This window comes from Ranitomeya variabilis, chromosome 4 (assembly GCF_051348905.1).
Source record: "Ranitomeya variabilis isolate aRanVar5 chromosome 4, aRanVar5.hap1, whole genome shotgun sequence".
NCBI lineage: Eukaryota > Metazoa > Chordata > Amphibia > Anura > Dendrobatidae > Ranitomeya > Ranitomeya variabilis.
Window position 1 is genome coordinate 754,935,963 of NC_135235.1, and position 12,752 is coordinate 754,948,714.

At 45.8% G+C, this 12,752-nt stretch overlaps 1 protein-coding gene across 1 annotated transcript in view; it reads right to left on the bottom strand.

Moving 5' to 3' along the window:
* The window catches only part of LOC143766817 (uncharacterized), a 29,635-nt gene extending 17,303 nt beyond the window's left edge, over positions 1–12,332 (bottom strand). Inside the window, exons 1-3 of the mRNA XM_077254790.1 lie at positions 12,294–12,332; positions 369–518; positions 60–239 (exon numbers count right to left, since the gene is read on the bottom strand). Coding sequence (XP_077110905.1) covers positions 60–239; positions 369–446 — 258 coding nt within the window. The 5' untranslated portion in view covers positions 447–518; positions 12,294–12,332. The remainder of the gene's footprint in view (positions 1–59; positions 240–368; positions 519–12,293) is intronic.
* Positions 12,333–12,752: the final 420 nt, after the last annotated feature.

A 12,752-nucleotide genomic window follows, 5' to 3' on the forward strand; every position in this document is an offset into this window, starting at 1 on the left:
TCCCCCCGATCCCTTCATAGTGTTACTGTATAATGTCCCAGCATTCCCAGCAATGTCACCTCTCCAGTCAGCAGCTCAATCATCTTGTAGATGAGTTCTAGGATCTTCTTTTCATTGATGTCCTCATGGATCAGGGGGTGAGGTGCAGGCCCCGTGATTGGGCTCAGGGGTCTTCCACATCCCTCAGACACAGGGTCCTGACAGCGATCACTAGAGGTCTTCTTCACCACTGTGTAATCCTGGTAATGAAGAGACACATTAATAAATCTCACTACAGACATTTCCAGAGTCCTCACCTCTCCTGTTCTGTCCATCTGTTATTCCCATAGATAAGAATGATGTAATGTGACGTCATCAGAATCTCTCACCTCTCCAGTAAGCCGGAAGAGGATCTCTAGGGTGAGGTGTAATATCCTCTCCACCATCTTGTCTCTGTCCATATCCATCTTTGATGGGTAAATCAGGAAAACTTTCTTTTGTAGAAGATCTTCACTGAGAGGATCCGATATTGTAGAGACCTGAATGAGAAGATGAGCCGATGTAACATCATAAGAATCTTGTGTAATAATACAATTACTGGAGATAATAAGGGAAACATATGAGGAGATTTATTATTTTACATTATTTAGTTTCCTTCTTTACATCTACTAATAAATCCTATATATTTAGGCCACAGACAACAAGCAGTTTCCTCCTCGGAGTCGGCAGCTGAATACGTTTCTCATAGACTCATCTTCCATAACGCTAATTCTCGTTATAGGGTCGTTATATAGGGTCCCCCTATATTTAATAACCAGCAAAGGCTATGCAGACAGCTCCAGGTTGATATTAATAGACTAGGAAGGGGCCATGGATACTGGCTCCCCCAGGCTAAAAACATCACCCCGGAAAAGGCACATCTCTAAGATGCACCAATTCTGGCACTTAGCCTCTCTCTTCCCACTTGCCCTTCAGCGGTGGCAAGTGGGGTAAAGGTTGGGGGGCTTGGTGTCACCTTTTTATTGTCCGATGATATCAAGCCCCGAGGTTAGTAATGGTGAGGCATCAATAAGACGCCCCCATTACTGACACCATAGTCACATTGTAAGAAAACATAGACACCCAGAAAAAAGTCCTTTAATTGAAAGAATAACACAGACTCCTTTAATAATCTCAATTAAACCATACTTACGACCTCACGTAATTCAACCGAAGTCCGCAAACTCCTGTAATAAACCAAAAACAATAATAAAACAACAATATCCCTCACCTTTCCATCATTCTGTCCCACGCTGTGATCCATGTCTGGGGGAGAAATAGTTTCCAACCTGGATGGTGCCAAGATGTGACCGTACAGGCTGAGAACCACTGGTGAATGAGCTGCTGCGAGCGCAGCCTCAGTGTCTAGCGGTGACGTCACTGATGCTCTGTTCCCAGCCAGGCTGAACTGAGGTGACCTCGGTGAGAAACACGCTAGCACCGTAAGAAAGTCATACGGTACAGAGGTGAGTTCACCGGGAGAATTATTAAAAAATACAGTGTGGGGACCCCTTTATTCTTGATAACCAGCCTTCCTGAAGCTGACAGTTGAGGGTTGCAGCCCCCAGCTGTGAGTTTTGCCTGGCTTGTTATCAAAAATAGGGGGAACCCACGCAGTTTTTTTTTTAATTACCGTATGTATTTACCGCACAGAAGCAGCTGATGAATACTCCTATCATCCGCTCCTGCTCTCACTGTTATTAGCGGCAGCAGGTGTCGGATGATAGGAGCAGTTGTTCCATCCGCTGACACCAGTGACCGGAGGTAACCTGTATACCTCTGATCACAGCTGAGCGCTCCCGCTGTCTTTTGACAGTGGGGGAACTGCAGCAGTCTGACCAGCGGGGATGGTTTGACCGCCGATAAGAAGCGGTGTTTGCCGTGCTGACATGCATATGACAGCGTGTCAAACACTGTATTGTCGAGCCCCCCATTCAAGTGAATGGGGTTCGGGTCCACTCTGCTCAGTGACAGGCTGTATGGATGCATCATGCAGCCTGCCATCTAGAGGTAGCAGAGCTGAGTGTGAGGTCACATCCGGCTGTCCTTGACTTTTCTGCAGCAAATACGCTACAAAAAAAGGTCAACCTGCGTATTTGCAGCGTTTTTTTACCATCCATTCAAGTCAATGGGTGAAAAATGCTGCAAAAACTCTGAAAGAAGTGACATGCTCTATGTCAAAAGTGCAGCAAAGCACAAAATCCTGATGACAAAAAAAACAATGTGTGTATGAGATTTCTGAAATCTCATAGACTTTGCTGGTAATGGAAAAGGCAGATGAAAATTAGCATATAAAAACAAATCAAAAACGCCCAGTGTGAACATACCCGTGAGAGCAGGAGCAGATGATGGAGGGTATTCATAAGCTGCTCTTGTGCTGTAAATAAATAATAAAAAAAGGTATGGGTTCCCCCTTATTTTTGATAATCAGCCAGGCAAAACTCACAGCTGGGGGGCTGCAACCCTCAGCCGTCAGCTTCAGCAAGGTTGGTTATCAAGAATAAAGGGGTCCCCATTCTTTTTTAACCCCTTCACCCCCGGAGCTTTTTCCGTTTTTTCATTTTCGTTTTTCGCTCCCCTCCTTCCCAGAGCCATAACTTTTTTATTTTTCCGTCCATATGGCCATGTGAGGGCTTATTTTTTGCGGGACAAGATGTACTTTTGAACGATACCATTGGTTTTACCATGCCGTGTAACAGAAAACGGGAAAAAAATTCCAAGTGTGATGAAATTGCAAAAAAAGTGCAATCTCACACTTGTTTTTTGTTTGGCTTTTTTGCTAGGTTCACCAAATGCTAAAAGTGACCTGCCATTATGATTCTCCAGGTCATTACGAGTTCTTAGACACCTAACATGTCTAGGTTATTTTTTATCTAAGTGGTGAAAAAAAATTCCAAAGTTTGCTAAAAAAAAAAAGAAAAATTGCGCGATTTTCCGATACCCGTAGCATCTCCAATTTTCATGATCTGGAGTCGGGTGAGGGCTTATTTTTTGTGTGCCAAGCTGGCGTTTTTACTGATACCATTTTGGTGTAGATACATTCTTTTGATCGCCCGTTATTGCATTTTAATGCAATGTCACGGCGACCAAAAAAACGTAATTTTGGCGTTTTGATTTTTTTTCTCGCTACGCCATTTAGCGGTCAGGTTAATCCTTTGTTTTTATTGATAGATCGGGCTATTCTGAACGCGGCGATACCAAATATGTGTAGGTTTAATTTTTTTTTAATAGTTTTATTTTGATTGGGGCGAAAGGGGGGTGATTTGAACTTTTATATATTTTTTTTTTATATTTTTAACCACTTTTTTTATTTTATTTTGGCATGCTTCAATAGTCTCCATAGGAGGCTAGAAGCATGCACAACTCGATCGCCTCTGCTACATAGAGGTGACATACAGATCACCTCTATGTAGCAGAAATGCAGGTGTGCTTTGAACGCCGACCACTGGGTGGCACTCAAAGCAATCGGCCATCAACAACCATAGAGGTCTCAAGGAGACCTCTGGTTGTTATGGCGATGCACTGCTGACCCCCGATCATGTGACGGGGGTCAGCAGTGCGAGCATTTCCAGCCGCGCAGCCGGGAGCGCTAGTTAAATGCCGCTGTCAGCGCTTGACGGCGGCATTTAACTAGTTAATGGGCGCGGGCGGATCGCGATTCCGCTCGCGCTCATTGCGCCCACATGTCAGCTGTACAAAACAGCTGACATGTCGCGGCTTTAAGGTGGGCTCGCCACCGGAGCCCACCTTAAAGCAGGGGATCTGCCAGCTGACGTACTATTCCGTCAGCTGGCAGAAAGGGGTTAAATTATTTAAAGAATTTTAAAAAATGGCATGGGGTCCACCCATTTTGTGACCACCAGCCTTTCTAAAGCTGACAGCTGGGGGCTGGTATTCTCAGGCTGCTAAGGGGCCATGGATATTGACCCCCAAGCCTAACAATAGCAGACAACAGCTGCCCAGAAAAGGCACATCTATTAGATGCACTAATTCTGGTGCTTAGCCCAGCTTTTCCCACTTGCCCTGTAGTGAAGGCAAGTGGGGTTCAAATTTGTGTAGTTGATGTCACCTTTGTATTGTCAGCTAACATCAAGCCCACGGCTTAGTAATGGAGAGTAAGACACCTATTCATTACTAATCCTATAGTTATATGGTAAATAAAGACACAGCAAGAATAAAGTAAATTGAAAAAATGACACGGACTCCTTTAATAATCTCAATTAAACCATACTTACGACCTCGCCTAAATCACCAAAGCCCTCGATCTCCTGTACTAAAACTAAAATAAAAAAACAACAATATACCATACCTGTTTGTGGTTCTTTTCCACACCGTAATCCATGTCTGAGGAAGAAATAGTTTCCAACCTGGATGGTGCCAAGATGTGACCGTCCAGGCCGAGAACCACTGGTGGATGAGCTGCTGGGAACGCAGCGTCAGTGACTAGCGGTGACGTCACTGAGGCTGCATTCCCAGCCGGGCTGAACTGCGGTGACCTCAGTGAGATCCCCGCTAGCACCATGTGAAAGTCACACAGTGCAGAGGCAAGTTGAAATTCACCGCAGTGAAATTCTCCCGTGACCTCGCCTCTGCACCGTGCGACTTCCTCACGGTGCTAGCGGGGATCTCGCAGAGCCCATGCCATTTTTTTCAGAAGAAATATTGTTTATTTATCAAATACATGTACAGTAAGTTGCACACACTGTACTAATTGTATTTGTCACCGACATCTATATATCTACCTATTCTATTTGTATTTACTGTATGTAATCCATGTCCTCTATCCTGTCGCCTCCTGTAGTGATTTTACACTACCATGGCTCCAGAATTACAGGCCTTTCTTTTTCTATGTAATATGTGCGTGTGTATATATATATATATATATATATATATATATATATATATATATATATATATATATATATATATATATATATATATATATATACACACACACATATACATACACATACTGTCACTGAAATCTATAAAAAAAAAAAAACTTCCTTCTCACCCCCAATGGGGGTGGCCTTTTTTGTCCTTTCTCATTCTCGGGTCCTCTACCAGAGGCCTTGGAGTTTGAGGGTTGTTGCGCAGGATCTTAGTTGTTCCTAGCATTGCGCTTTACTAGACAGAGACCTCAGATGTTGCTCCTGGGATCTGTTGTAGCCATTCTTCCAACTTCGGGCTCACTGCTCCAAGTGCTCCTATCACCACTGGAATCACTGTTGCCTTCACCTTCCACATCTTCTCCTGTTCTCCTTTGAGGCCCTGGTATTTCTCCAGCTTCTCATATTCCTTCTTTCTGATGTTGCTGTCACTTGGCACTGCCACATCTATTATCACTGCTGTCTTCTGATCCTTGTATAATATCACAATGTCTGGTTGGTTAGCCAACACCTGCTTATCCATCTGGATCTTGAAGTCCCGCAGTATTTTAGCCCTTTCATTCTCCACCACTTTTTCTGGGATCTCCCACCTGGACTTAGGGGCACTTAGCCCATATGCTGTGCAGAAGTTCCTGTATACAATTCCAGCTACTGGGTTGTGGCATTCCATATACGCTGTTCCTGCTTGCATTTTGCATCCTGCCACTATGCGTTAGATGGTTTCTGAGGTCTCTTTGCATAGTCTGCACCTTGGGTCTTGTGTTGTGTGGTAGATTCCTGCATCTATGGATCTGGTACTTAGTACTTGCTCTTGTGCTACTATGATTAGTGCATCTGTGCTGTCTCGGAGTCCAGCTTTCTCCAGTCTTTGGTAGGATTTCTCCATGTCAGCCACCTCCATTATCAGTCGATGGTACAGCCCATGCAGCGGCATGTCTTGCCATGGCGGTTCATGTTCCTGTTCTTCCTTCCAGACCTGTTGTTGTTGCTGCCTTAGGCTATCTCTCAGCATCTCATATTTTGGTGCCATTTTTCTGATGTTTTTCTGGATACTCCTCGTTTCATCCGTGATGGTGGCCTGGATGCTTATCAAGCCTCGACCACCCTCCTTTCTGTTGGTATACAATCTTTGGGTGTTAGACTTAGGGTGGAGACATCCATGCATTGTGAGGAGCTTTTGTGTTTTCACATCTGCAGCTTCCATCTCTTCTTTTGGCCAGCACACTATGCCAGCAGGGTATCTGATAACTGGCAGGGCATTTGTATTGATGGATTTTATTCTTCCCATTGAGCTGGCTCTTCAGGACCTGTCTTACCCTTTGATACTATTTGGATGTTGCTGCTTTCCTTGCGTCCTCATCATGGTTACCATATCCCTGAGGAATGCCGAGGTACTTGTAGCATGTCTGTAGATCTGCTATGTGCCCTACTGGTAATTCCATTCCATCAGTCTTGACTACCTTGTCTCTCTTTATTACAAACCAGCCGCACTTCTCCAGTATGAAGGACATCCCGATGTCTTCACTGTAGATCCTTGTCAGGTGGATCAGTAATTGAGGTCTCGTTCGTTTTTCGCATACAGCTTGATGTCATCCATGTAGAGGAGGTGGCTGATGGTGCGTCCACTCTTGAACTTGTATTCATAGCCAGACTCCGGCATTATCTGACTGAGGGGGTTCAAGACTATGCAGAACAGCAATGGGGACAGTGCACCACCTTGTTATATGCCGCATTTGATGGTCTCTTGTGCTAGTTAGATTGAGTTGACTTACAATGTTGTTCTCCAAAGCCCCAGTGAGTTTCTGAGGAAGATTCTTAATTTCCTGTTGACATTGTACAGAGCCAAGCATTCACAGATCCATGTGTGTTGCATTGAGTCATAGGCTATCCTGTAGTCAATCCAGTCTGTGCTGAGATTGGAGTGTCTGGATCTTGATTCTTGAGCGACTGTTCTATCTACTAGGAGCTGGTGCTTAGAGCCTCTGGTGTCAGTCCCAATGCCTTTCTGAGCTGGATTCATGTACTGGTTTATATGGTTCTGTAGCTTGGTGGATATGATGCCTGACAGAAGTTTTCATGTTGTTGTAAGGCAGGTTATTGGGTGGTAGTTGGATGGAACTGTTTCTGTGTGAGGATCCTTCATGATCAGCACTGTTCTTCCTTGTGTTAGCCAAGCTGGGTGGTGGCCTGTTTACAGCAGTTGGTTAATCTGCATTGCCATGCTTTCATGTACTGCTGTGAATTTCTTTAGCCAGTAGGTAAGGATCATGTCTGGGCCAGGTGCTGTCCAGCTCTTCATGTTCTTGATCTACTGTTGGATGTCTGTTTCTGTAATGGTGACTGGTTCTTGCTCTAGGTGGTTGCTCTGTTTAATTCTCAGATATTGCAGCCATATTGCACTGGTGTTGTGTTTTTTCCTTCTCCCATATGTTCCTCCAGTACTGTTCAGTCTCTGCTATTGGTGGAGTTGCTGCCTTTGTGCTGTTCCTCTGTAGTTAGTTGGGAGTACACTTTGGATGGTTCTTTGGAGAACAGGGCATTTATCTTCTTGGCCTCAGCTTCTCTAATGTATCTCCCTGGTCTTGCAGCGAGTGCTGTGAGCCTTTGTTTAGCAGTCTCTTCAGTTGGGGTAAGGCCTTTGTACTTGTCCAGCTTGGTCTTATTCTTGATCTTCACACACTTCTGTATTTCTGATAGTTGGCTGACTTCCCTTCGTGGCACCTTGATCTTTGTCTAGTCTTCTTTTCCAAGGGGAGCAGGAACTTCTGTTGTTATTGCTGGTTGTATAGCCAAGCATTTCCATGATTGCTGAGGCAGTAGCATAGATCAGGTTATTAGTTTGAGTTATGGTGGTGGTAGGTATTGATGCAAGAGCTGTTCTATTGGCATCCTCTAGCATACTGTCTGGTGGTGTTTCTTTGCTGAGCCTTGGCAGTCGATCTCTGGTATTGATGGTATTTAGTTTATCTAAGATCTTCTGTTTCAGACCAGCTGCAGGGCTCTCCAGTTGCAGGGTTGGATCAGGATCTTCAGGGGGTTGCACGTGTTTCTTCCAGGTCTTCATGTGGGGTGGATCTACAGTGCAGTTGATCCATCTCAAGTTGTGATAATAGCTTTCTCTTTATGATATTGAAACGTTGGGTGACTAGTTGTTTCTCAGTTAGTGGACATGCAGGTCTTGTATCCATCAACAGTTTCCTCATAAGCTTCATATATCCTCTCCCATTTGGTCTTCTGTTATAGTAGCATTTCACCAGATCCAGGTTTTCTTGCCCTGTCCATGTATGGTTTGGTCCAGTAGCCCATTTATCATCAGATTGTCCTAATTCCTTGACATCTGACGCGGACCTTGTTAATCAGGTGACGTCTGAGCCGGCATGACTATCTTTGTTCGTGACACTCTCATGTTTATTGAGGTAGGCACCATAGTGTTATGGACCACTACTGATATATTATGTCCAACAGGGCAGAGCCAGGATTTGAACCCCAGTCTCCCACATTGGCGGCTGTGATTTTACTTAACGTGGCACATGTATTGCCGGCTTCTATTATGTGTTTTACCGAATGTTACCGACTTTTTCCGATCTTAAGAAAAATGCTCGTGTTACCGATCATGAATCCGAATGTACCATATTTGTGCCAAATTTATGTTTGCGATCGTTTTCCAAACATATTCGCTCATCTCTAATTATGGCCACCACAACCTGCTACACAAAATAAAACCCCACTCGGTATGGAGGCATTTACAGTCCACCACAACCCCAGTATAATGGCCCCTACCAGCCACACATTCAGATGAGAGTCCCAACAGCTCTTCTCTTAATATGATGCCCCCACAATTCCTGATATTTAAAAAAAAAAAACACATACTACTCAGCCAACCCGGTTCCTGAGGTGCGCTGCTCTGGTCTGTGCGGTGTGAGTACTGAGGCTCCGTACTACAGGTGTGATGTAGTGACGTCATTGTGCCTGCAGTGCACGGAGTCTCAGACTCAGGCTGCCGTCACACTAGCTGTATTTGGTCAGTATTTTACATCAGTATTTGTTAGCCAAAACCAGGAGTGGAACAATTAGAGGAAAAGTATAATAGAAACATATGCACAACGTCTGCATTTATCACCCACTCCTGGTTTTGGCTTACAAATACTTATGTAAAATACTGACCAAATACAGCTAGTGTGACGGCAGCCTCAGAAGCGAAGGCTAAATGGTGGATCAGGAGCTTTCGGCTCCCTAATTCACTATTCTATTCAGCAGTATCACCGTCATGGGAATGTGGATATCACTGAAATTGTGATGAAGGGAAAAAGAGGGTGACAAAACCACACCCCACCGAGCCCTGTCAATTTATAGGCATCATAGCAAGCGAGTGAGCTACTGTTTTGGATGATACACTCCTGCCTATCCAACTATCATATGGTAAATATATCATAGATCCTGGGTTCAATAACATTTGCACCAAGAATGAGGCTGAGTATTTATTAATTGTCGGTGGTCGGAGGTAGTCAGTGAGGTGGATGGTACCATATTGTGCATGTAGGGGCAGTACTGTGGAAACATTAAAAAGTGGGAGTATGGCAGTACTGTGGGAACTTTATACTGTGTGTGGGTATATGGCAGTACTATGAGAAGATTATACTGTGTGTAGGGGAATGGCGGTACTGTGAGAACATTATACTGTGTGTGGTGGGATGGTGGTACTATGAGAAGATTATACTGTGTATGGGGGTATGTCGGTAATGTAGGAACATTATACTTTGTGTGAAGCTATGGCGGTACTATGAGAACATTATACTGTGTGTGGGGGTATGGCGGTACTATGAGAACATTATACTGTGGGTGGGGGTATGGCGGTACTGTAGGAACATTATACTGTGTGGGGGTATGGCGGTACTATGAGAACATTATACTGTGTGGGGGTATGGCGGTACTATGAGAACATTATACTGTGTGGGGGTATGGCGGTACTATGAGAACATTATACTGTGGGTGGGGGTATGGCGGTACTATGAGAACATTATACTGTGTGGGGGTATGGCGGTACTGTAGGAACATTATACTGTGTGTGGGGGTATGGCGGTACTATGAGAACATTATACTGTGTGGGGGTATGGCGTTAGTGTGAAAATACCTTTTTTACGAGAGATGCCAGTACTGTGGAAAAATTACACTGTGTGAGCGCCATCATATATATTACATAAGGGGTGTAAAAAGGAGAGTCATAATAAAGACTCCTCAGGGCTGTGCTGCATTTGTACATTTGACTGCTATCTGCCGTCCAGACGGGACCATGTGACATCAATGGGAAGAGGGAGGGTTTCCGGAGGGAAGAGTCTAGAGGGTGCACCTGGTCAGGAGACCTTGATGGCGCAGTTACTGAGATTATAAAGGCCAGAGCCCCAAAGGCAGAACAGATTTGGCACCAACAAAGGCATACCTCCCAACCGTCCCGATTTCAGCGGGACAGTCCCGCTTTGGCACCGGGGTCCCGCTGTCCCGCTTCGGGCATTTAAAATCCCGAATTTGCGGCCGCCGGTGAAGCCCCGCCCACTTCCGGGACGTAGAGAGAGCCAGCCTGTTTTTTTTTTTTTTTTTTTTTTTTATAAAAGCTGCCTCCTGACCGCCCGCGCAACACCCCCCCCCCCCCTCCCGCCCCCTGTGCGGCGCTGCCACGCTGAAGGAGAGAGCCTGCAGCAATCAAGAAGAAAGGTCAGCGATTCACTACCTCTGGCTGTGTGTGCACGGAGCTCCGGCTTCTGCTCTTAGCTGCTATCCCGGCAGAGAAGGAGAGACGGGGGAGGTGCCGGGATAGTGCAGAGCTGTGAGCAGGAGACTGAAGACTTCAGCAGAGAGCTGCACATGGACATCAGCCGCCCCTGCATCACAGAGGAGATTGTGTGTGTGTGATGTGTGTGATGGCTGCGTGTGTGTGTGTGATGGCTGCGTGTGTGTGTGTGATGGCTGCGTGTGTGTGTGTGATGGCTGCGTGTGTGTGTGTGATGGCTGCGTGTGTGTGTGATGGCTGCGTGTGTGATGCATTTGTGTCAAAGCTGCATGTGTTTGTGAGCTGCGTGCGTGTGAGCTGCGTGCCTGTGTGTGAGCTGCGTGCCTGTATGTCATTATACAGTCTGGAGCATCATGTGCGGTCATTATACAGTCTGGAGCATCATGTGCGGTCATTATACAGTCTGGAGCATCATGTGCGGTCATTATACAGTCTGGAGCATCATGTGCGGTCATTATACAGTCTGGAGCATCATGTGCGGTCATTATACAGTCTGGAGCATCATGTGCGGTCATTATACAGTCTGGAGCATCATGTGCGGTCATTATACAGTCTGGAGCATCATGTGCGGTCATTATACAGTATGGAGCATCATTTGCGGTCATACAGTATGGAGCATCATGTGCGGTCATTATACAGTATGGAGCATCATGTGCGGTCATTATACAGTATGGAGCATCATGTGCGGTCATTATACAGTATGGAGCATCATGTGGGGTCATTATACAGTATGGAGCATCATGTGCGGTCATTATACAGTCTGGAGCATCATGTGCGGTCATTATACAGTCTGGAGCATCATGTGCGGTCATTATACAGTATGGAGCATCATGTGCGGTCATTATACAGTATGGAGCATCATGTGCGGCCATTATACAGTATGGAGCATCATGTAGGGTCATTATACAGTATGGAGCATCATGTGCGGTCATTATACAGTATGGAGCATCATGTGTGTTCATTATACAGTATGGAGCATCATGTGGGGTCATTATACAGTATGGAGCATCATGTGCGGTCATTATACAGTATGGAGCATCATGTGTGGCCATTATACAGTATGGGGCACTGTGTGGCCATATTTTTTTGTTTATAATTATTGTATATGAAACAGTGTGATCAGCAGTGCTAAATGGGTGTGGTTGGGATGTGGATATGGGTGTGACTAATTATGAATGGGTGTGGTCAGAGGCGTGGCCTAAAATTTGCCGCGGCGCGCAAAGCGCGCCGCAAACTTTGTCCCTCTTTCCCATCTTCAAAAGTTGGGAGGTATGACAAAGGAAAGGGGTGCGGGGAAGAATCTGAGGTACCAGCTCCTGGTAAAGTGCCCGAGGCAGCTGGGTGTGGGGCAGAACCCTGCTTACAGGGCATAATGGGGGCATTACACTGTGTGGGGCCAAGAAAGGGGCCCTGTACTAGGAGAACACTCCGCTCCCTCACTTCCTGTCCTCCATAGTTGGCTCATATGTATCTATTACAGGAAACAGAACAACAACGTTATGGTTCTTATAAAGTGGCAACAACAACCCCAAAAGAGTCTCCTCCGTGCAGAAGGGGTTAATGTCCCCGGCTGCGCTCAGTACTGGGGAATCTCCACATACCTCCACCTGCAGAGCCGCACTCCACAGATATGGCTGCTCTGTGCGCACAGGACCTGTGATGAGGTCACAGGAGGAGGAGTCAGGGGTCACGTGATCCGCAGTGAAGACGCTACATGGAGACTTCTCCTCAGTCAGTGACATTCCCGCCATTATTCGCCCTCACTACTGGCACAATCACCTCGCGCCGCCTTTTCTACACAATGTTCTGTGTGGAATGTAACGTGTGATTTCTCTGGAGACAAATAGACCCCACACATGAGGGGATTATCACCGGTTACCGGACGTCTAGTATATGGCGGCATATGATTGTGCTATCGCCTCCACACAAGGAGCTAAAATGCCGAAATCTCGCTTATTTAACCCCTTCCAGTGTCCGGCTAAGGCCGGAGACACACTGGTGTGAGATACGGCCAAGTCTCGCTGGTTAAAAGCAAGCTGTGGCGCCTGCACTCTGAACCA